The sequence below is a fragment of the Argentina silus genome, assembly GCF_951799395.1.
Source record: "Argentina silus genome assembly, chromosome: Y".
Lineage (NCBI taxonomy): Eukaryota > Metazoa > Chordata > Actinopteri > Argentiniformes > Argentinidae > Argentina > Argentina silus.
This window is the reverse complement of record NC_139654.1, coordinates 52,885,202-52,907,886: the sequence shown is the minus strand read 5'-3', so window position 1 is coordinate 52,907,886 and position 22,685 is coordinate 52,885,202. Positions and strand designations below refer to the sequence as shown.

The 22,685-nt window shown below is 44.4% G+C and overlaps 1 protein-coding gene and 2 long non-coding RNA genes across 3 annotated transcripts; all 3 read right to left on the bottom strand.

The window, feature by feature from the left end:
• Nucleotides 1-6,725: 6,725 nt before the first annotated feature.
• Nucleotides 6,726-11,604, bottom strand: LOC310824322. The gene is made up of 4 exons (XR_014555024.1): nt 11,494-11,604; nt 11,175-11,334; nt 8,327-8,386; nt 6,726-6,866 (listed from the first exon to the last, which is right to left on the bottom strand). It is a non-coding gene; the product is annotated as an uncharacterized lncRNA (long non-coding RNA).
• Nucleotides 11,605-12,130: 526 nt separating this feature from the next.
• On the bottom strand, nt 12,131-18,301 carry LOC310824186 (tripartite motif-containing protein 16-like; the record flags this gene model as incomplete). The annotated part of the gene is made up of 5 exons (XM_083696997.1): nt 12,131-13,203; nt 14,661-14,720; nt 17,468-17,627; nt 17,787-17,894; nt 18,296-18,301. The coding sequence occupies 5 exons, from the start codon at nt 18,299-18,301 to the stop codon at nt 12,650-12,652; spliced, it is 888 nt and encodes a 295-aa protein (XP_083553123.1). The 3' UTR covers nt 12,131-12,649.
• Nucleotides 18,302-19,373: 1,072 nt separating this feature from the next.
• On the bottom strand, nt 19,374-20,123 carry LOC310823788. The gene is made up of 3 exons (XR_014554962.1): nt 20,040-20,123; nt 19,878-19,924; nt 19,374-19,613 (listed from the first exon to the last, which is right to left on the bottom strand). It is a non-coding gene; the product is annotated as an uncharacterized lncRNA (long non-coding RNA).
• Nucleotides 20,124-22,685: the final 2,562 nt, after the last annotated feature.

Genomic DNA, 22,685 nt, shown 5'->3' with positions numbered 1-22,685 from the left:
CTGTAGCTAGTTTATACAGTAGCAGTGTGATTGACTGTAGCTAGTTCATACGGTAGCATTGTGATTGACTGTAGCTAGTTCATATAGTGTAGCATTGGGACAGTAGCTAGTTTATAAAGTAGCAGTGTGATTGACTGTAGCTAGTTTATACAGTAGCAGTGTGATTGACTGCAGCTAGTTAATATATTGTATCATTGGGACTGTAGCTAGTTCATACAGTAGCAGTGTGATTGACTGGAGTTAGTTTATACAGTAGCAGTGTGATTGACTGTCGCTAGTTTATACTGTAGCAGTGTGATTGACTGTAGCTAGTTCATACAGTAGCAGTGTGATTGACTGTAGCTAGTTCATACAGTAGCATTGGGACTGTAGCTAATTCATACAGTAGCAGTGTGATTGACTGTAGCTAGTTCATACAGTAGCAGTGTGATTGACTGTAGCTAGTTCATACAGTAGCAGTGTGATTGACTGTAGCTAGTTTATTCAGTAGAAGTGTGATTGACTGTGGCTAGTTCATACAGTAGCAGTGTGGTTGACTGTAGCTAGTTCATACAGTAGCAGTGTGGTTGACTGTAGCTAGTTCATACAGTAGCAGTGTGATTGACTGTAGCTAGTTCATACAGTAGCAGTGTGATTGACTGTAGCTAGTTCATACAGTAGCATTGGGAATGTAGCTAATTCATACAGTAGCAGTGTGATTGACTGTAGCTAGTTCATACAGTAGCAGTGTGATTGACTGTAGCTAGTTCATACAGTAGAAGTGTGATTGACTGTAGCTAGTTCATACAGTAGCAGTGTGGTTGACTATAGCTAGTCCATATAGTAACATTGTGATTGACTGTAGCGAGTTAATATAGTGTATCATTGGGACTGTAGCTAGTTCATACAATAGCAGTGTGATTGACTGTAGCTAGTTTATACAGTAGCAGTGTGATTGACTTTAGCTAGTTCATATAGTAGCAGTGTGATTGACTGTAGCTAGTTCATACAGCAGAAGTGTGACTGACTGTAGCTAGTTTATACAGTAGCAGTGTGATTGACTGTAGCTAGTTTATTCAGTAGAAGTGTGATTGACTGTAGCTAGTTCATACAGTAGCAGTGTGGTTGACTGTAGCTAGTTCATACAGTAGCAGTGTGGTTGACTGTAGCTAGTTCATACAGTAGCAGTGTGATTGACTGTAGCTAGTTCATACATTAGCATTGGGACTGTAGCTAATTCATACAGTAGCAGTGTGATTGACTGTAGCTAGTTCATACAGTAGCAGTGTGATTGACTGTAGCTAGTTCATACAGTAGCAGTGTGATTGACTGTAGCTAATTCATACAGTAGCAGTGTGATTGACTGTCGCTAGTTCATAAAGTAACATTGTGATTGACTGTAGCTAGTTCATACAGTAGAAGTGTGATTGACTGTAGCTAGTTCATACAGTAGCAGTGTGGTTGACTATAGCTAGTCCATATAGTAACATTGTGATTGACTGTAGCGAGTTAATATAGTGTATCATTGGGACTGTAGCTAGTTCATACAATAGCAGTGTGATTGACTGTAGCTAGTTTATACAGTAGCAGTGTGATTGACTTTAGCTAGTTCATATAGTAACAGTGTGATTGACTGTAGCTAGTTCATACAGCAGAAGTGTGATTGACTGTAGCTAGTTTATACAGTAGCAGTGTGATTGACTGTAGCTAGTTCATACGGTAGCATTGTGATTGACTGTAGCTAGTTCATATAGTGTAGCATTGGGACAGTAGCTAGTTTATAAAGTAGCAGTGTGATTGACTGTAGCTAGTTTATACAGTAGCAGTGTGATTGACTGCAGCTAGTTAATATATTGTATCATTGGGACTGTAGCTAGTTCATACAGTAGCAGTGTGATTGACTGGAGTTAGTTTATACAGTAGCAGTGTGATTGACTGTCGCTAGTTTATACTGTAGCAGTGTGATTGACTGTAGCTAGTTCATACAGTAGCAGTGTGATTGACAGTAGCTAGTTAATATAGTGTATCATTGGGACAGTAGCTAGTTCATACAGTAGCAGTGTGATTGACTGTAGCTTGTTCATACAGTAGTCATATGATTGTAGACAGTTCTAGCAACAGTCAGTCACACTTCTACTGTATGAACTAGCTACTGTCGCTAGTTCATATAATGTATCATTGGGACTGTAGCTAGTTCATACAGTAGCAGTGTGATTGACTGTAGCTAGTTCATATAGTGTATCATTGGGACTATAGCTAGTTCATACAGTAGCAGTGTGATTGACTGTAGCTAATTCATACAGTAGCAGTGCGTTTGACTGTAGCTAGTTCATACAGTAGCAGTGTGATTGACTGTCGCTAGTTCATAAAGTAGCAGTGTGATTGACTGTAGCTAGTTCATACAGTAACAGTGTGATTGACTGTAGCTAGTTCATACAGTAGAAGTGTGATTGACTGTAGCTAGTCCATATAGTAACATTGTGATTGACTGTAGTGAGTTAATATAGTGTATCATTGGGACTGTAGCTAGTTCATATAGTAGCAGTGTGATTGACTGTAGCTAGTTCATATAGCAGAAGTGTGATTGACTGTAGCTAGTTTATACAGTAGCAGTGTGATTGACTGTAGCTAGTTCATACGGTAGCATTGTGATTGACTGTAGCTAGTTCATATAGTGTAGCATTGGGACAGTAGCTAGTTTATAAAGTAGCAGTGTGATTGACTGTAGCTAGTTTATACAGTAGCAGTGTGATTGACTGCAGCTAGTTCATATATTGTATCATTGGGACTGTAGCTAGTTCATACAGTAGCAGTGTGATTGACTGGAGTTAGTTTATACAGTAGCAGTGTGATTGACTGTAGCTAGTTCATACAGTAGCAGTGTGATTGACTGTAGCTAGTTCATACAGTAGCATTGGGACTGTAGCTAATTCATACAGTAGCAGTGTGATTGACTGTAGCTAGTTCATACAGTAGCAGTGTGATTGACTGTAGCTAGTTCATACAGTAGCAGTGTGATTGACTGTAGCTAGTTTATACAGTAGAAGTGTGATTGACTGTAGCTAGTTCATACAGTAGCAGTGTGGTTGACTGTAGCTAGTCCATATAGTAACATTGTGATTGACTGTAGCTAGTTAATATAGTGTATCATTGGGACAGTAGCTAGTTCATACAGTTGCAGTTCGATTGACTGTATCTAGTTCATACAGTAGTCATATGATTGTAGACAGTTCTAGCAACAGTCAGTCACACTGCTACTGTATGAACTAGCTACTGTCGCTAGTTCATATAATGTATCATTGGGACTGTAGCTAGTTCATACAGTAGCAGTGTGATTGACTGTAGCTAGTTCATATAGTGTATCATTGGGACTATAGCTAGTTCATACACTAGAAGTGTGATTGACTGTAGCTAATTCATACAGTAGCAGTGTGGTTGACTGTAGCTAGTTCATATAGTAGCAGTGTGATTGACTGTAGCTAGTTCATACAGCAGAAGTGTGATTGACTGTAGCTAGTTTATACAGTAGCAGTGTGATTGACTGTAGCTAGTTTATACGGTAGCATTGTGTTTGACTGTAGCTAGTTCATATAGTGTAGCATTGGGACAGTAGCTAGTTTATAAAGTAGCAGTGTGATTGACTGCAGCTTGTTAATATATTGTATCATTGGGACTGTAGCTAGTTCATACAGTAGCAGTGTGATTGACTGGAGTTAGTTTATACAGTAGCAGTGTGATTGACTGTCGCGAGTTTATACTGTAGCAATGTGATTGACTGTAGCTAGTTCATACAGTAGCATTGGGACTGTAGCTAATTCATACAGTAGCAGTGTGATTGACTGTAGCTAGTTCATACAGTAGCAGTGTGATTGACTGTAGCTAGTTCATACAGTAGCAGTGTGGTTGACTGTAGCTAGTTCATACAGTAGCAGTGTGGTTGACTGTAGCTAGTCCATATAGTAACATTGTGATTGACTGTAGCTAGTTAATATAGTGTATCATTGGGACAGTAGCTAGTTCATACAGTAGCAGTGTGATTGACTGTAGCTTGTTCATACAGTAGTCATATGATTGTAGACAGTTCTAGCAACAGTCAGTCACACTGCTACTGTATGAACTAGCTACTGTTGCTAGTTCATATAATGTATCATTGGGACTGTAGCTAGTTCATACAGTAGCAGTGTGATTGACTGTAGCTAGTTCATATAGTGTATCATTGGGACTATAGCTAGTTCATACAGTAGCAGTGTGATTGACTGTAGCTAATTCATACAGTAGCAGTGTGGTTGACTGTAGCTAGTTCATACAGTAGCAGTGTGGTTGACTGTAGCTAGTCCATATAGTAACATTGTGATTGACTTTAGCGAGTTAATATAGTGTATCATTGGTACTGTAGCTAGTTCATACAGTAGCAGTGTGATTGACTGTAGCTAGTTAATATAGTGTATCATTGGTACTGTAGCTAGTTCATACAGTAGCAGTGTGATTGACTGTAGCTAGTTCATACAGTAGTCATATGATTGTAGACAGTTCTAGCAACAGTCAGTCACACTGCTACTGTATGAACTAGCTACTGTCGCTAGTTCATATAATGTATCATTGGGACTGTAGCTAGTTCATACAGTAGCAGTGTGATTGACTGTAGCTAGTTCATACAGTAGCATTGGGACTGTAGCTAATTCATACAGTAGCAGTGTGATTGACTGTAGCTAGTTCATACAGTAGCAGTGTGATTGACTGTAGCTAGTTCATACAGTAGCAGTGTGATTGATTGTAGCTAGTTTATACAGTAGAAGTGTGGTTGACTGTAGCTAGTTCATACAGTAGCAGTGTGGTTGACTGTAGCTAGTCCATATAGTAACATTGTGATTGACTGTAGCTAGTTAATATAGTGTATCATTGGGACAGTAGCTAGTTCATACAGTAGCAGTGTGATTGACTGTAGCTTGTTCATACAGTAGTCATATGATTGTAGACAGTTCTAGCAACAGTCACACTGCTACTGTATGAACTAGCTACTGTCGCTAGTTCATATAATGTATCATTGGGACTGTAGCTAGTTCATACAGTAGCAGTGTGATTGACTGTAGCTAGTTCATATAATGTATCATTGGGACTATAGCTAGTTCATACAGTAGCAGTGTGATTGACTGTAGCTAATTCATACAGTAGCAGTGTGGTTGATTGTAGCTAGTTCATACAGTAGCAGTGTGATTGACTGTAGCTAGTCCATATAGTAACATTGTGATTGACTTTAGCGAGTTAATATAGTGTATCATTGGGACTGTAGCTAGTTCATACACTAGAAGTGTGGTTGACTGTAGCTAGTTCATATAGTAACATTGTGATTGACTGTAGCTAGTTAATATAGTGTATCATTGGGACTGTAGCTAGTTCATACAGTAGCAGTGTGATTGACTGTAGCTAGTTCATACAGTAGCAGTGTGATTGACTGTAGCTAGTTCATATGGTGTATCATTGGGACTGTAGCTAGATTGACTGTAGCTAGTTTATACAGTAGCAGTGTGATTGACTGTAGCTAGTTTATACAGTAGCAGTGTGATTGACTGTAGCTAGTTCATATAGTGAACATAAGACTAGAATTCATGGTTTATTCAGACACTTTTATTCACAAGTAATAAAAGTAAACACGTTTGCAAAGGGGTTTTTCGTTGTCCTTTCAGACCGCCATTTATACTTTCAAATCTAGGTTACCTCCCTCATATACAAATCACTTATATCACCAATATCATTCGTCCCCTACATCGCGTCGCGGCCTGGTTTCCCCTCCTATTTTAATTATAAACATCTCCACTACTCTCCCTTCACAAATCAATCACTGGCCATCCTGCTCTTAATTCTCTCTCTGCCTTTCCTTTGTGGAATTAGGAATCTTTATTTTCTATGGAAATTGACCATACTATCTTACACACAGCAACGTAATCCAGCATCACAACTCAAACACCCAATCTAACCAACTCTTATATACATACAGACACTCTCTCCTGTGTTATTCTCAGAGTTCATCATCAGTCTGATTTGATCATCTAATCATTCATCTGGATTGTCAGAGGCTTTTCCATCAAAACAACTAAAAAAACATGTAAGCTTCTATTTTTTGTCACTCTATTGCAGTCTATTTTACTATCAGATGCATATATATATATATAGTAAAAAATAATATAACTACACACAACACACTACACCCTACACACTACACCCTACACACTAGACACTGGGAGAGGTAACATCTGTACATCCAACATCTCAGTGAAAACACACCACTATCCAACTGCATCATGTTCTGATCCGTTATCTTTGAGCCTTTGGTGTTCAGTGTGATCTCCCTGAGAATAGTTTACACAGGGTCACTGAACAGTCCACACACCTAAGCCAAAACCCTGGGTAGAGGGGCTCAGTGAATGTGGAGTGGAATGTGTGCAGGAGGGTCTGTGTGTCAGAGGAGACGCTGTAGAAGGACAGAGTGCCGGCCGGCCAGTCCAGATACACTCCTACTCTGTGGGAGCCAGAGGAGGGGACAGGTATGTCAGTGTTCTTCTCATTGTGCCAGGCGGAGTAACTGTTATCAGAGCAGTACAGACTCCAGGACTTGTCATTGAATCCCAACACACAGTCATAAACCCCTCCTCTCCTGCTGATTCCTTTATATGTCACTCCTATATATGCCTCTTCCCCACTCCACTCTACCTCCCAGTAACGGCGCCCAGTCAGACCCTCTCTACACAGCACCTGTGCATAGTAGTCAAATCTCTCTGGGTGATCAGGATACGGCTGCTCCTCTCTCCCCAGTGTCACCTTTCTGTTCTCCTCTGACAGAGAGAGGTCTCTGTGTGCTGTGTTTGGGTCCAGTGTGAGCTCACAGGCATCTGGGAGAAGAACAGAGGGAGGAAGGGAGGGAGGAAGAGAAAAAGAGAGAGGGAGAGAGAGAGAGAGAGAGAGGAGAGAGAGAGAGAGAGAGAGAGGGGAGAGAGAGAGAGAGAAAAAGAGAGGAGAGAGAGAAAGAGGAGGAAGAGAGAGGGGGACAGAGGAAGAGAAAGAGAGAAAGGGATGGAAGGAGAGAGAGAGAGGAGAGAGAGGGAGTGAGAGAGGGAGAAAGAGGGAGAGAGAGAGGAGGAAGAGAGAGGGGGACGGAGGAAGAGAAAGAGAGAGAGGGAAAGAGAGAGAGAGAGAAAGAGAGGGTGAGAGAGAGAGAGAGGGGAGAGAGGGGGACAGAGGAAGAGAAAGAGAGAGAGGGATGGAGAGAGAGAGAGAGAGGGAGGAGAGAGAGGGAGAGAGAGGAGAGAGAGAGAGAGAGAGAGGAGGAAGAGAGAGTGGGACGGAGAAAGAGAGAGAGGCAAAGAGAGAGAGGGAGAGAGAGAGAGAGGGGAGAGAGGGGGACAGAGGAAGAGAAAGAGAGAGAGGGATGGAGAGAGAGAGAGAGAGAGAGGAGAGAGAAAGAGGGAGAGAGAGAGAGAGAGGAGGAACAGAAAGAGAGAGGGAGGGAGGGAGAGAGAGAGAGTGGGAGAGAGAGGAGAGAAGAGTCAGAGAGAGAGAGAGAGGGGAGAGAGAAAAAGAGAGGGAGAGACAGAGAGAAGGAACAGAGAGGGGGACGGAGGAATAGAGAGAGGGATGGAGGGAGAGAGAGAGAGAGAGAGGGGAGAGGGGGGAGAGAGTGGGACAGAGGAAGAGAGAGAGGGATGGAGGGAGAGAGAGAGAGAGAGAGAGAGAGAGAGGGGAGAGAGGAGAGGGGGGAGAGAGTGGGACGGAGGAAGAGAAAGAGAGAGAGGGAGAGAGAGAGAGGGGAGAGAAAGAGAGAGGGAGAGAGAGAGGGGAGAGAAAGAGAGAGAGAGGAGGAAGAGAAAGAGAGGGAGGGAGGGAGAGAGAGAGAGTGGAGAGAGAGAGAGAGTGAGAAGAAAGAGAGAGAGAGAGAGGGGATGGGGGAAGAGAAAGAGAGAGAGGGATGGAGGGAGAGAGAGAGAGGGAGAGAGAGAGAGGAGAAAGAAAGAGAGAGGGAGAGAGAGAGAGAAAGGAGGAAGAGAGAGGGGGACAGAGGAAGATCAAAAGAGAGAGGGATGGAGGGAGAGAGAGAGAGAGGGAGAGAAAGAGGGAGAGAGAGAGAGGGGCAGAGAGAGGGAGAGAGAGAGAGGGTGGGAGAGTCAGATATGTCGGCTGTCTTTGATGAGTCTCTCCCTCTCCTCGAGATCTCTAGTTGTGTCTCAGGGTTTGTGGAGAGGATCAATGGAGGGAGGGAGGGAGGGAGGGAGAGGAGGGAGGAACGGAGAGAGGGAGGGAGGGAGAGATAAAGAGAGAGAGTGACTGTCAGCTACTTCAGGAGAAACACACTCACATTGGAAGAACTGGGCTCTGGTCCTGGGCTCTGGTGGCAGGAAAACATCCACTCCATTCACTACAGGCGGGAGGGAGGGAGGGAGAAAGGGAGGGAGGAAGGGAGGAGAGGGAGGGAGGGGGAGAGAGGGGAGGTAGGGGTAGAGGGAGGGAGAAAGGGAGGGAGGGGGAGATAGGGAGGGAGGGAAAGAGGGAGAGAGAAAAGGAGGGAGGGAGAGGAGGGAGGGATAGAGAGAGGAGGGAGGGAGGGAGAGAGAGAGAGGGAGGGAGGGAGGGAGAGGAGGGAGGGAGGGAGGTAGGTAGAGTAGCAGAGAGGTAGGAAGGGAGAGAGAGGCACGGAGGGAGAGCAAGAGGAGGGAGGGAGGGAGGAAAGGGAGGGAGAGAGCGAGTGAAGGAGGGTGAGAGGTAGGGAGAGAGGGAGAGAGGGTGGGAGGTAGAGGGAGAGGGGGGTAGGGAGGGAGAGAGAGAAAAAGACAGAGAAAGAGGGAAAGAGAGAGAGAGAGAGATTGGATGGGGAGAAGAGGTAGATAGGGAGGGAGAGAGAGAGGGAGGGAGGGAGGGAGGGAGGTAGGGAGGGAGGGAGAGAGGGAGGGAGAGAGAGAGAGACATGTATCAGTCAAGGGTTGTAAACATGGACAGGTCCCACATTGTTCTGATGGGGGGAAAAGAGAAGGCCTCACTTTGCAGGTTAACCCTTTGGGGACCAGGGGTATTTTATTGATTTTTACATACATTTTTTCTTTCTCAATTTGAAGGCACTTCCATACAAAATACTACCCAAGTGTTTCATATCAATATTTTCAGTACAAACTCAGCTTTCTTGATTGTATCTTGATGTTTACCCCAAAAGCACTGTGTGAAGAGGTAAGTAGGCCTAAACCTGAATATTTCGAATCCGTTTTTCAGAAATGTTTAAAATCCCACGTGAAAACATATCTTTACCCATGTGGATGAATTGTTTTGGTGCTTGAAATTCATCTATGAAGTCCTGAGCTACACAGAAATGGTATACAATATGAATAAAATACTAGACAGAATATAAAAAAGGACTTCTAATGGATCCTTGTAAACACATCTTCTCTGCTTTCTGTCTCTGTCACTGTCACTGAAATGTTTGTCAGTACCGACAATGCCGACAACACGTGTAGCGAAGAAGATGGACGTGCGAATCGACCAATCACCGACGGTAAAAGGCAGTGTCTGAGCGACTCAAGCTAGTCTGCTACCAAATTCACCAATTACGCAGGGAGGGCGTGTACCAAGCTGTTCTGAGGCTCATAGCTCTGTCTGTGAGTGAGAGGGCATGTCACAGGAGGGCGGAATCGAAAGCTGAGAGTCTACCGATATTTAAACCATGTTTATACGCCGAATTATCACGGAGATATTGATCAAAACATTTTGGAAACCCCTGAAAACGCGGCCGCACGTCAGTAGGGTTAGGGTTAGGGTTACGGGTTGGGGTTGGGGTTGGGATTAGGGGTTAGGGTCTGTTGTTGGTTGGATGTTTTCATTGACGGTTTAGTATTTGGGTTTGGGGTATGGGTTAGGGGTTAGGGTCTGTTGATGGTTGGATGTTTTCATTGACGGTTTAGTATTTGGGTTAGGGGTCAGGGTTAGGGGCTAGGTTCTGTTGTTGGTTGGATGTTTTCCTTGACGGTTTAGTATTTGGGTTAGGGTTAGGGTCTGTGGTTGGTTGGATGTTTTCATTGATGGTTTAGTAATTGGGTTAGGGGTCAGGGTTAGGGGTTAAGGTCTGTTGTTGGTTGGATGTTTTCATTGAGGGTTTAGTATTTGGGTTAGGGGTCAGGGTTAGGGTCTGTTGTTGGTTGGATGTTTTCATTGACGGTTTAGTATTTGGGTTAGGGGTCAGAGTTAGGGTCTGTTGTTGGTTGGATGTTTTCATTGACGGTTTAGTATTTGGGTTAGGGGTCAGGGTTAGGGGTTAAGGTCTGTTGTTGGTTGGATGTTTTCATTGAGGGTTTAGTATTTGGGTTAGGGGTCAGGGTTAGGGTCTGTTGTTGGTTGGATGTTTTCATTGACGGTTTAGTATTTGGGTTAGGGGTTAGGGTCTGTTGTTGGTTGGATCTTTTCATTGATGGTTTAGTAATTGGGTTAGGGGTCAGGGTTAGGGGTTAAGGTCTGTTGTTGGTTGGATGTTTTCATTGAGCGTTTAGTATTTGGGTTAGGGTTAGGGGTTAGGGGTTAGAGAACTCTTGTAAAGAACATGGCAGTCTTGAGTCACAAAAAAACGTGGTAAAGGAATGGCGAAATCAGGCTAGAATTAAGGTCTTAGAATGGCTTTCACAAAGTCGTGACTTAAACCCCATTGAGAACATGGAGTGGAATGTGCTGAATTTAGTTGAACTGCACCGATTCTGTCAAGAGGAGTGGTCAAAGATTCAACCAGAAGCTTGCCAGAAGCTTGTGGATGGCTACCAAAAGTGTCTAATTGAGGTGAAAATGGCCAAGGGACATTTCATCAAATATTAGCATTGCTGTATGTATATTTTTGACCCAGCACATTTTGTCACATTTTCAGAAGACCCATAATAAATTCATAAAAGAACCAAACTTCATGAATGTTTTTTGTGTCAAAGAAGTATGTACTCCAATCAATCCATCACAGAAAAATAAGAGTTGTAGAAATGATTGGAAACTCAAGACTGCCATGACATACATGTTCTTTACAAGTGCATGTAAACTTCTGACCACAACTGTAACTGGTCTGAAGTTGAGGAGATGAAAGTTGAGCAGGTAGAGTTTGTAACCCACCTGTAGTTGAGATGTTGGGTTAGGGTTAAGGTTTAACCTTAACCCTAACCCTAACCCTAACCCTAACCCTAACCCACCTGTAGTTGAGATGTTGGGCCATTCTCCCTTAAGGAGGTCCTCTAGTTTGTCTCTCAGCTCAGACACAGCCTCACTCACACCTCCAAACAACTGAAGAGGACCCTCAATGATGCTGGGGAAGTCTGAACATACACTGGGACTGGAGAGAGACTGATAACTCTGGAGAGAGAGAGACAGATAGAGAGGCAGAGAGAGACAGAGAGAGAGAGAAACAGAGACAGAGAGAGAAAGAGAAGGAGAGAGAGAGAACAGAGGATGAATGAATAACTGAACAGTAATCTTGTTTCAGTATTGCAGATGGAGGGTCAGTGTGGTTACCTGGAGGAAATGGATGGGATCCTCTGTGTGTGAAAGCTGCTCCAGCTCAGCGTCTCTCCTCCTCAGCTCAGCTATCTCCTGCTCCAGTTTCTCCACCAGTCCTTCAGCCTGTCAGTCACACTGCCACCGTATGAACTAGCTACAGTCGCTAGTTAATATATTGTATCATTGGGACTGTAGCTAGTTCATACAGTAGCAGTGTGATTGACTGTAGCTAGTTCATATAGTAGCATTGTGATTGACTGTAGCTAGTTCATATAGTAGCATTGTGATTGACTGTAGCTAGTTCATACAGTAGCATTGTGATTGACTGTAGCTAGTTCATACAGTAGCATTGTGATTGACTGTAGCTAGTTCATACAGTAGCAGTGTGATTGACTGTGATTGCTAGTTCAACTTGAACATAAAAAATGCCAAAGACTAGAGCTGATGCTTTATTCAGAGACTTTTATTCACAAGTTATAAAAGTAAACACGTTTGCAAAGGGGTTTTTCGTTGTCCTTTCAGACCGCCATTTATACTTTCAAATCTAGGTTACCTCCCTCATATACAAATCACTTATATCACCAATATCATTCGTCCCCTACATCGCGTCGCGGCCTGGTTTCCCCTCCTATTTTAATTATAAACATCTCCACTACTCTCCCTTCACAAATCAATCACTGGCCATCCTGCTCTTAATTCTCTCTCTGCCTTTCCTTTGTGGAATTAGGAATCTTTATTTTCTATGGAAATTGACCATACTATCTTACACACAGCAACGTAATCCAGCATCACAACTCAAACACCCAATCTAACCAACTCTTATATACATACAGACACTCTCTCCTGTGTTATTCTCAGAGTTCATCATCAGTCTGATTTGATCATCTAATCATTCATCTGGATTGTCAGAGGCTTTTCCATCAAAACAACTAAAAAAACATGTAAGCTTCTATTTTTTGTCACTCTATTGCAGTCTATTTTACTATCAGATGCATATATATATATATAGTAAAAAATAATATAACTACACACAACACACTACACCCTACACACTACACCCTACACACTAGACACTGGGAGAGGTAACATCTGTACATCCAACATCTCAGTGAAAACACACCACTATCCAACTGCATCATGTTCTGATCCGTTATCTTTGAGCCTTTGGTGTTCAGTGTGATCTCCCTGAGAATAGTTTACACAGGGTCACTGAACAGTCCACACACCTAAGCCAAAACCCTGGGTAGAGGGGCTCAGTGAATGTGGAGTGGAATGTGTGCAGGAGGGTCTGTGTGTCAGAGGAGACGCTGTAGAAGGACAGAGTGCCGGCCAGCCAGTCCAGATACACTCCTACTCTGTGGGAGCCAGAGGAGGGGACAGGTATGTCAGTGTTCTTCTCATTGTGCCAGGCGGAGTAACTGTTATCAGAGCAGTACAGACTCCAGGACTTGTCATTGAATCCCAACACACAGTCATAAACCCCTCCTCTCCTGCTGATTCCTTTATATGTCACTCCTATATATGCCTCTTCCCCACTCCACTCTACCTCCCAGTAACGGCGCCCAGTCAGACCCTCTCTACACAGCACCTGTGCATAGTAGTCAAATCTCTCTGGGTGATCAGGATACGGCTGCTCCTCTCTCCCCAGTGTCACCTTTCTGTTCTCCTCTGACAGAGAGAGGTCTCTGTGTGCTGTGTTTGGGTCCAGTGTGAGCTCACAGGCATCTGGGAGAAGAACAGAGGGAGGAAGGGAGGGAGGAAGAGAAAAAGAGAGAGGGAGAGAGAGAGAGAGAGAGAGGAGAGAGAGAGAGAGAGAGAGAGGGGAGAGAGAGAGAGAGAAAAAGAGAGGAGAGAGAGAAAGAGGAGGAAGAGAGAGGGGGACAGAGGAAGAGAAAGAGAGAAAGGGATGGAAGGAGAGAGAGAGAGGAGAGAGAGGGAGTGAGAGAGGGAGAAAGAGGGAGAGAGAGAGGAGGAAGAGAGAGGGGGACGGAGGAAGAGAAAGAGAGAGAGGGAAAGAGAGAGAGAGAGAAAGAGAGGGTGAGAGAGAGAGAGAGGGGAGAGAGGGGGACAGAGGAAGAGAAAGAGAGAGAGGGATGGAGAGAGAGAGAGAGAGGGAGGAGAGAGAGGGAGAGAGAGGAGAGAGAGAGAGAGAGAGAGGAGGAAGAGAGAGTGGGACGGAGAAAGAGAGAGAGGCAAAGAGAGAGAGGGAGAGAGAGAGAGAGGGGAGAGAGGGGGACAGAGGAAGAGAAAGAGAGAGAGGGATGGAGAGAGAGAGAGAGAGAGGAGAGAGAAAGAGGGAGAGAGAGAGAGAGAGGAGGAACAGAAAGAGAGAGGGAGGGAGGGAGAGAGAGAGAGTGGGAGAGAGAGGAGAGAAGAGTCAGAGAGAGAGAGAGAGGGGAGAGAGAAAAAGAGAGGGAGAGACAGAGAGAAGGAACAGAGAGGGGGACGGAGGAATAGAGAGAGGGATGGAGGGAGAGAGAGAGAGAGAGAGGGGAGAGGGGGGAGAGAGTGGGACAGAGGAAGAGAGAGAGGGATGGAGGGAGAGAGAGAGAGAGAGAGAGAGAGAGAGGGGAGAGAGGAGAGGGGGGAGAGAGTGGGACGGAGGAAGAGAAAGAGAGAGAGGGAGAGAGAGAGAGGGGAGAGAAAGAGAGAGGGAGAGAGAGAGGGGAGAGAAAGAGAGAGAGAGGAGGAAGAGAAAGAGAGGGAGGGAGGGAGAGAGAGAGAGTGGAGAGAGAGAGAGAGTGAGAAGAAAGAGAGAGAGAGAGAGGGGATGGGGAAGAGAAAGAGAGAGAGGGATGGAGGGAGAGAGAGAGAGGGAGAGAGAGAGAGGAGAAAGAAAGAGAGAGGGAGAGAGAGAGAGAAAGGAGGAAGAGAGAGGGGGACAGAGGAAGATCAAAAGAGAGAGGGATGGAGGGAGAGAGAGAGAGAGGGAGAGAAAGAGGGAGAGAGAGAGAGGGGCAGAGAGAGGGAGAGAGAGAGAGGGTGGGAGAGTCAGATATGTCGGCTGTCTTTGATGAGTCTCTCCCTCTCCTCGAGATCTCTAGTTGTGTCTCAGGGTTTGTGGAGAGGATCAATGGAGGGAGGGAGGGAGGGAGGGAGAGGAGGGAGGAACGGAGAGAGGGAGGGAGGGAGAGATAAAGAGAGAGAGTGACTGTCAGCTACTTCAGGAGAAACACACTCACATTGGAAGAACTGGGCTCTGGTCCTGGGCTCTGGTGGCAGGAAAACATCCACTCCATTCACTACAGGCGGGAGGGAGGGAGGGAGAAAGGGAGGGAGGAAGGGAGGAGAGGGAGGGAGAAATGGAGGGAGGGGGAGATAGGGAGGGAGGGAAAGAGGGAGAGAGAAAAGGAGGGAGGGAGAGGAGGGAGGGATAGAGAGAGGAGGGAGGGAGGGAGAGAGAGAGAGGGAGGGAGGGAGGGAGAGGAGGGAGGGAGGGAGGTAGGTAGAGTAGCAGAGAGGTAGGAAGGGAGAGAGAGGCACGGAGGGAGAGCAAGAGGAGGGAGGGAGGGAGGAAAGGGAGGGAGAGAGCGAGTGAAGGAGGGTGAGAGGTAGGGAGAGAGGGAGAGAGGGTGGGAGGTAGAGGGAGAGGGGGGTAGGGAGGGAGAGAGAGAAAAAGACAGAGAAAGAGGGAAAGAGAGAGAGAGAGAGATTGGATGGGGAGAAGAGGTAGATAGGGAGGGAGAGAGAGAGGGAGGGAGGGAGGGAGGGAGGTAGGGAGGGAGGGAGAGAGGGAGGGAGAGAGAGAGAGACATGTATCAGTCAAGGGTTGTAAACATGGACAGGTCCCACATTGTTCTGATGGGGGGAAAAGAGAAGGCCTCACTTTGCAGGTTAACCCTTTGGGGACCAGGGGTATTTTATTGATTTTTACATACATTTTTTCTTTCTCAATTTGAAGGCACTTCCATACAAAATACTACCCAAGTGTTTCATATCAATATTTTCAGTACAAACTCAGCTTTCTTGATTGTATCTTGATGTTTACCCCAAAAGCACTGTGTGAAGAGGTAAGTAGGCCTAAACCTGAATATTTCGAATCCGTTTTTCAGAAATGTTTAAAATCCCACGTGAAAACATATCTTTACCCATGTGGATGAATTGTTTTGGTGCTTGAAATTCATCTATGAAGTCCTGAGCTACACAGAAATGGTATACAATATGAATAAAATACTAGACAGAATATAAAAAAGGACTTCTAATGGATCCTTGTAAACACATCTTCTCTGCTTTCTGTCTCTGTCACTGTCACTGAAATGTTTGTCAGTACCGACAATGCCGACAACACGTGTAGCGAAGAAGATGGACGTGCGAATCGACCAATCACCGACGGTAAAAGGCAGTGTCTGAGCGACTCAAGCTAGTCTGCTACCAAATTCACCAATTACGCAGGGAGGGCGTGTACCAAGCTGTTCTGAGGCTCATAGCTCTGTCTGTGAGTGAGAGGGCATGTCACAGGAGGGCGGAATCGAAAGCTGAGAGTCTACCGATATTTAAACCATGTTTATACGCCGAATTATCACGGAGATATTGATCAAAACATTTTGGAAACCCCTGAAAACGCGGCCGCACGTCAGTAGGGTTAGGGTTAGGGTTACGGGTTGGGGTTGGGGTTGGGATTAGGGGTTAGGGTCTGTTGTTGGTTGGATGTTTTCATTGACGGTTTAGTATTTGGGTTTGGGGTATGGGTTAGGGGTTAGGGTCTGTTGATGGTTGGATGTTTTCATTGACGGTTTAGTATTTGGGTTAGGGGTCAGGGTTAGGGGCTAGGTTCTGTTGTTGGTTGGATGTTTTCCTTGACGGTTTAGTATTTGGGTTAGGGTTAGGGTCTGTGGTTGGTTGGATGTTTTCATTGATGGTTTAGTAATTGGGTTAGGGGTCAGGGTTAGGGGTTAAGGTCTGTTGTTGGTTGGATGTTTTCATTGAGGGTTTAGTATTTGGGTTAGGGGTCAGGGTTAGGGTCTGTTGTTGGTTGGATGTTTTCATTGACGGTTTAGTATTTGGGTTAGGGGTCAGAGTTAGGGTCTGTTGTTGGTTGGATGTTTTCATTGACGGTTTAGTATTTGGGTTAGGGGTCAGGGTTAGGGGTTAAGGTCTGTTGTTGGTTGGATGTTTTCATTGAGGGTTTAGTATTTGGGTTAGGGGTCAGGGTTAGGGTCTGTTGTTGGTTGGATGTTTTCATTGACGGTTTAGTATTTGGGTTAGGGGTTAGGGTCTGTTGTTGGTTGGATGTTTTCATTGATGGTTTAGTAATTGGGTTAGGGGTCAGGGTTAGGGGTTAAGGTCTGTTGTTGGTTGGATGTTTTCATTGAGCGTTTAGTATTTGGGTTAGGGTTAGGGGTTAGGGGTTAGAGAACTCTTGTAAAGAACATGGCAGTCTTGAGTCACAAAAAAACGTGGTAAAGGAATGGCGAAATCAGGCTAGAATTAAGGTCTTAGAATGGCTTTCACAAAGTCGTGACTTAAACCCCATTGAGAACATGGAGTGGAATGTGCTGAATTTAGTTGAACTGCACCGATTCTGTCAAGAGGAGTGGTCAAAGATTCAACCAGAAGCTTGCCAGAAGCTTGTGGATGGCTACCAAAAGTGTCTAATTGAGGTGAAAATGGCCAAGGGACATTTCATCAAATATTAGCATTGCTGTATGTATATTTTTGACCCAGCACATTTTGTCACATTTTCAGAAGACCCATAATAAATTCATAAAAGAACCAAACTTCATGAATGTTTTTTGTGTCAAAGAAGTATGTACTCCAATCAATCCATCACAGAAAAATAAGAGTTGTAGAAATGATTGGAAACTCAAGACTGCCATGACATACATGTTCTTTACAAGTGCATGTAAACTTCTGACCACAACTGTAACTGGTCTGAAGTTGAGGAGATGAAAGTTGAGCAGGTAGAGTTTGTAACCCACCTGTAGTTGAGATGTTGGGTTAGGGTTAAGGTTTAACCTTAACCCTAACCCTAACCCTAACCCTAACCCACCTGTAGTTGAGATGTTGGGCCATTCTCCCTTAAGGAGGTCCTCTAGTTTGTCTCTCAGCTCAGACACAGCCTCACTCACACCTCCAAACAACTGAAGAGGACCCTCAATGATGCTGGGGAAGTCTGAACATACACTGGGACTGGAGAGAGACTGATAACTCTGGAGAGAGAGAGACAGATAGAGAGGCAGAGAGAGACAGAGAGAGAGAGAAACAGAGACAGAGAGAGAAAGAGAAGGAGAGAGAGAGAACAGAGGATGAATGAATAACTGAACAGTAATCTTGTTTCAGTATTGCAGATGGAGGGTCAGTGTGGTTACCTGGAGGAAATGGATGGGATCCTCTGTGTGTGAAAGCTGCTCCAGCTCAGCGTCTCTCCTCCTCAGCTCAGCTATCTCCTGCTCCAGTTTCTCCACCAGTCCTTCAGCCTGTCAGTCACACTGCCACCGTATGAACTAGCTACAGTCGCTAGTTAATATATTGTATCATTGGGACTGTAGCTAGTTCATACAGTAGCAGTGTGATTGACTGTAGCTAGTTCATATAGTAGCATTGTGATTGACTGTAGCTAGTTCATATAGTAGCATTGTGATTGACTGTAGCTAGTTCATACAGTAGCATTGTGATTGACTGTAGCTAGTTCATACAGTAGCATTGTGATTGACTGTAGCTAGTTCATACAGTAGCAGTGTGATTGACTGTGATTGCTAGTTCAACTTGAACATAAAAAATGCCAAAGACTAGAGCTGATGCTTTATTCAGAGACTTTTATTCACAAGTTATAAAAGTAAACACGTTTGCAAAGGGGTTTTTCGTTGTCCTTTCAGACCGCCATTTATATTTTCAAATCTAGGTTACCTCCCTCATATACAAATCACTTATATCACCAATATCATTCTTCTCCTACATCGCGTCGCGGCCTGGTTTCCCCTCCTATTATAATTATAAACATCTCCACTATTCTCCCTTCACAAATCAATCACTGGCCATCCTGCTCTTAATTCTCTCTCTGCCTTTCCTTTGTGGAATTAGGAATCTTTATTTTTTATGGAAATTGACCATACTATCTTACACACAGCAACGTAATCCAGCATCACAACTCAAACACCCAATCTAACCAACTCTTATATACATACAGACACTCTCTCCTGTGTTATTCTCAGAGTTCATCATCAGTCTGATTTGATCATCTAATCATTCATCTGGATTGTCAGATGCATTTCCATCAAAAAAACTAAACAACATGTAAGCTTCTATTTTTTGTCACTCTATTGCAGTCTATTTTACTATCAGATGCATTTTATTTAATATATATGTGACATGTGACATAATATATATGACATTTAATATATATGTGACATAATATATATAGTGTGTAGGATTGTTGTGTGTAGTTATATTATGTTTTACTATATATATATATATATATATATATAGTAAAACATAATATAACTACACACAACAATCCTACACACTACACACTACACCCTACACACTAGGAGAGGGAACATCTGTACATCCAACATCTCAGTGAAAACACACCACTATCCAACTGCATCATGGTATGATCCGTCATCTTTGAGCCTTTGGTGTTCAGTGTGATCTCCCTGAGACTAGTTTACACAGGGTCACTGAACAGCCATACCCAACCAAAAACCCTGGGTAGAGGGGCTCAGTGAATGTGGAGTGGAATGTGTGCAGGAGGGTCCGTGTGTCAGAGGAGACGCTGTAGAAGGACAGAGTGCCGGCCGGCCAGTCCAGATACACTCCTATTCTGTGGGAGCCAGAGGAGGGGACAGGTATGACAGTCTTCTTATTATTATTGTGCCAGGCGGAGTAACTGTCATCAGAGCAGATCAGACTCCAGGACTTGTCATTGTATCCCAACCCACAGTCATCACCCTCTCCTCTCCTGCTGATTCCTTTATATGTCACTCCTATATCAGCCTCTCTCCCACTACTCTCTACCTCCCAGTAACAGCGCCCAGTCAGACCCTCTCTACACAGCACCTGGTACCAGCCCTCAAATCTCTCTGGGTGATCAGGATACGGCTGCTCCTCTGTCCCCACTGTCACCTTTCTGTTCTCCTCAGACAGAGAGAGGTCTCTGTGTACTGTGTTTGGGTCCAGTGTGAGATCACAGGCATCTGATTGAGAGGGCAAAAATAATCATCAATACAATTGAATAACTTACAATATTCACAATGTGATCTTGTTATGGTAGCATTCTTTTTTTCACAAAATATGACTTGAATTAATTGAAAATGTTTTACAAGGGATACAACTAATTCACATTTACTAATATTTTAGATTTACATATGAATACAATACTGGTGCTATGTTTGAACTCTGCTGTACCCTGTTTCTTGAGTAATATCACAGTCCTGTTGTGTACAGCCTTGGTGACTTACATTTGATCAGCCCAGTTTTGAGCCTGCACTCTCCACCATGGTCCACACTATATCAACCACAGAAGAACCCACAATGGTTGAATGACACACTCACAATCATGTGGAAAATAGATACAGTGCATTAATCTCATTGATACGTCCAGCCACATATTCGGCCTTTACCTGAGTGTCTGTAGTTTACAGAGTGGATCTTTCTGTACAGCAGAGAGCAGCGCCAGTCCTGAGTCTCCTGGGTGATTGTAGCTGAGGTCCAGCTCTCTCAGGTGGGAGGGATTAGACCTCAGAGCTGAAGCCAGAGAAATACAGCCTTCCTCTGGGACTCCACAGCCTGACAACCTGGGGAAATAGTGTCACTCCATCTGATATCAAGAATCTGATTATTCCTCTCTAATGTACATGTGCAGCTTTAAATCCTCTTCATTTGCCAGTTGAAAGACCACATGTGAATGAGGAATACAAATAAATACATGCAGACAAACGATCACAGAGCGTGCAGACAGAGCAGCCCCCCCTCCCACCTCACACACACACACACACACCACACACACACACACACACACACACACACACACACACACACACACACACACACACACACACACACACACACACACACACACACACACAGACACACACATGCACACACTATAGTAATTGATTGGAAGATAATTTACATTGTCTGTCTCAATTATTGACCCTTTCAGTGCAAGTATCATTGATTCCATAGAATGATAATGTAACATACACTTAGGAATGATGTGTCTGACAACAAGAATAGTCTCAGACCTCACCTCAGTGTCTGTAGTTGACAGTGTGGACTCCCCAGTCCAGCAGAGAGCAGCTTCTCCCCCCCGTCACCTAGATCATTATTACTGAGGTCCAGCTCTCTCAGGTGGCAGGAGTCTGAGCTGAGAGCTGAGGCCAACGCTTCACAGTATCTCTTTGTGAGGTGACATCCATTCAGCCTGAATGAGGAATACAAATAAATACATGAAGCCAAACGATCACTGTGGGGCATTATGATAAGAATTCATGAGTGAGAGTTACAGTTGCAGGAGCAACAGGGGAGCAATTAACCATGGATACATTTGAAGTCACTGGATTTCTACGTCTGGTATAATGAATTTGCTTGCTATTGGGTTAGTGCAGTATTGTGGAGTCCCATGAGCTGATCTAAGGCCAGGTGGGTCAGGATTTGAATAGTGCAAACATATTCAGAGAGTGCAGACAGAGCAGCCCCCCCTGCCACCACACACACAGCTTCTGGTTGAATCTTTGACCACTCCTCTTGACAGAATCGGTGCAGTTCAACTAAATTCAGCACATTCCACTCCATGTTCTCAATGGGGTTTAAGTCACGACTTTGTGAAAGCCATTCTAAGACCTTAATTCTAGCCTGATTTCGCCATTCCTTTACCACGTTTTTTTGTGACTCAAGACTGCCATGTTCTTTACAAGAGTTCTCTAACCCCTAACCCCTAACCCTAACCCAAATACTAAACCGTCAATGGAAACATCCAACAAACAACAGACCCTAACCCTGACCCCTAACCCAAATACTAAACGCTCAATGAAAACATCCAACCAACAACAGACCTTAACCCCTAACCCTGACCCCTAACCCAATTACTAAACCATCAATGAAAACATCCAACCAACAACAGACCCTAACCCCTAACCCAAATACTAAACCGTCAATGAAAACATCCAACCAACAACAGACCCTAACCCTGACCCCTAACCCAAATACTAAACCCTCAATGAAAACATCCAACCAACAACAGACCTTAACCCCTAACCCTGACCCCTAACCCAAATACTAAACCGTCAATGAAAACATCCAACCAACAACAGACCCTAACCCTGACCCCTAACCCAAATACTAAACCGTCAATGAAAACATCCAACCAACAACAGACCCTAACCCCTAACCCAAATACTAAACCGTCAATGAAAACATCCAACCAACAACAGACCCTAACCCTGACCCCTAACCCAAATACTAAACCCTCAATGAAAACATCCAACCAACAACAGACCTTAACCCCTAACCCTGACCCCTAACCCAAATACTAAACCGTCAATGAAAACATCCAACCAACAACAGACCCTAACCCTGACCCCTAACCCAAATACTAAACCCTCAATGAAAACATCCAACCAACAACAGACCTTAACCCCTAACCCTGACCCCTAACCCAATTACTAAACCATCAATGAAAACATCCAACCAACCACAGACCCTAACCCTAACCCAAATACTAAACCGTCAAGGAAAACATCCAACCAACAACAGAACCTAGCCCCTAACCCTGACCCCTAACCCAAATACTAAACCGTCAATGAAAACATCCAACCATCAACAGACCCTAACCCCTAACCCATACCCCAAACCCAAATACTAAACCGTCAATGAAAACATCCAACCAACAACAGACCCTAACCCCTAATCCTAACCCCAACCCCAACCCGTAACCCTAACCCTAACCCTACTGACGTGCGGCCGCGTTTTCAGGGGTTTCCAAAATGTTTTGATCAATATCTCCGTGATAATTCGGCGTATAAACATGGTTTAAATATCGGTAGACTCTCAGCTTTCGATTCCGCCCTCCTGTGACATGCCCTCTCACTCACAGACAGAGCTATGAGCCTCAGAACAGCTTGGTACACGCCCTCCCTGCGTAATTGGTGAATTTGGTAGCAGACTAGCTTGAGTCGCTCAGACACTGCCTTTTACCGTCGGTGATTGGTCGATTCGCACGTCCATCTTCTTCGCTACACGTGTTGTCGGCATTGTCGGTACTGACA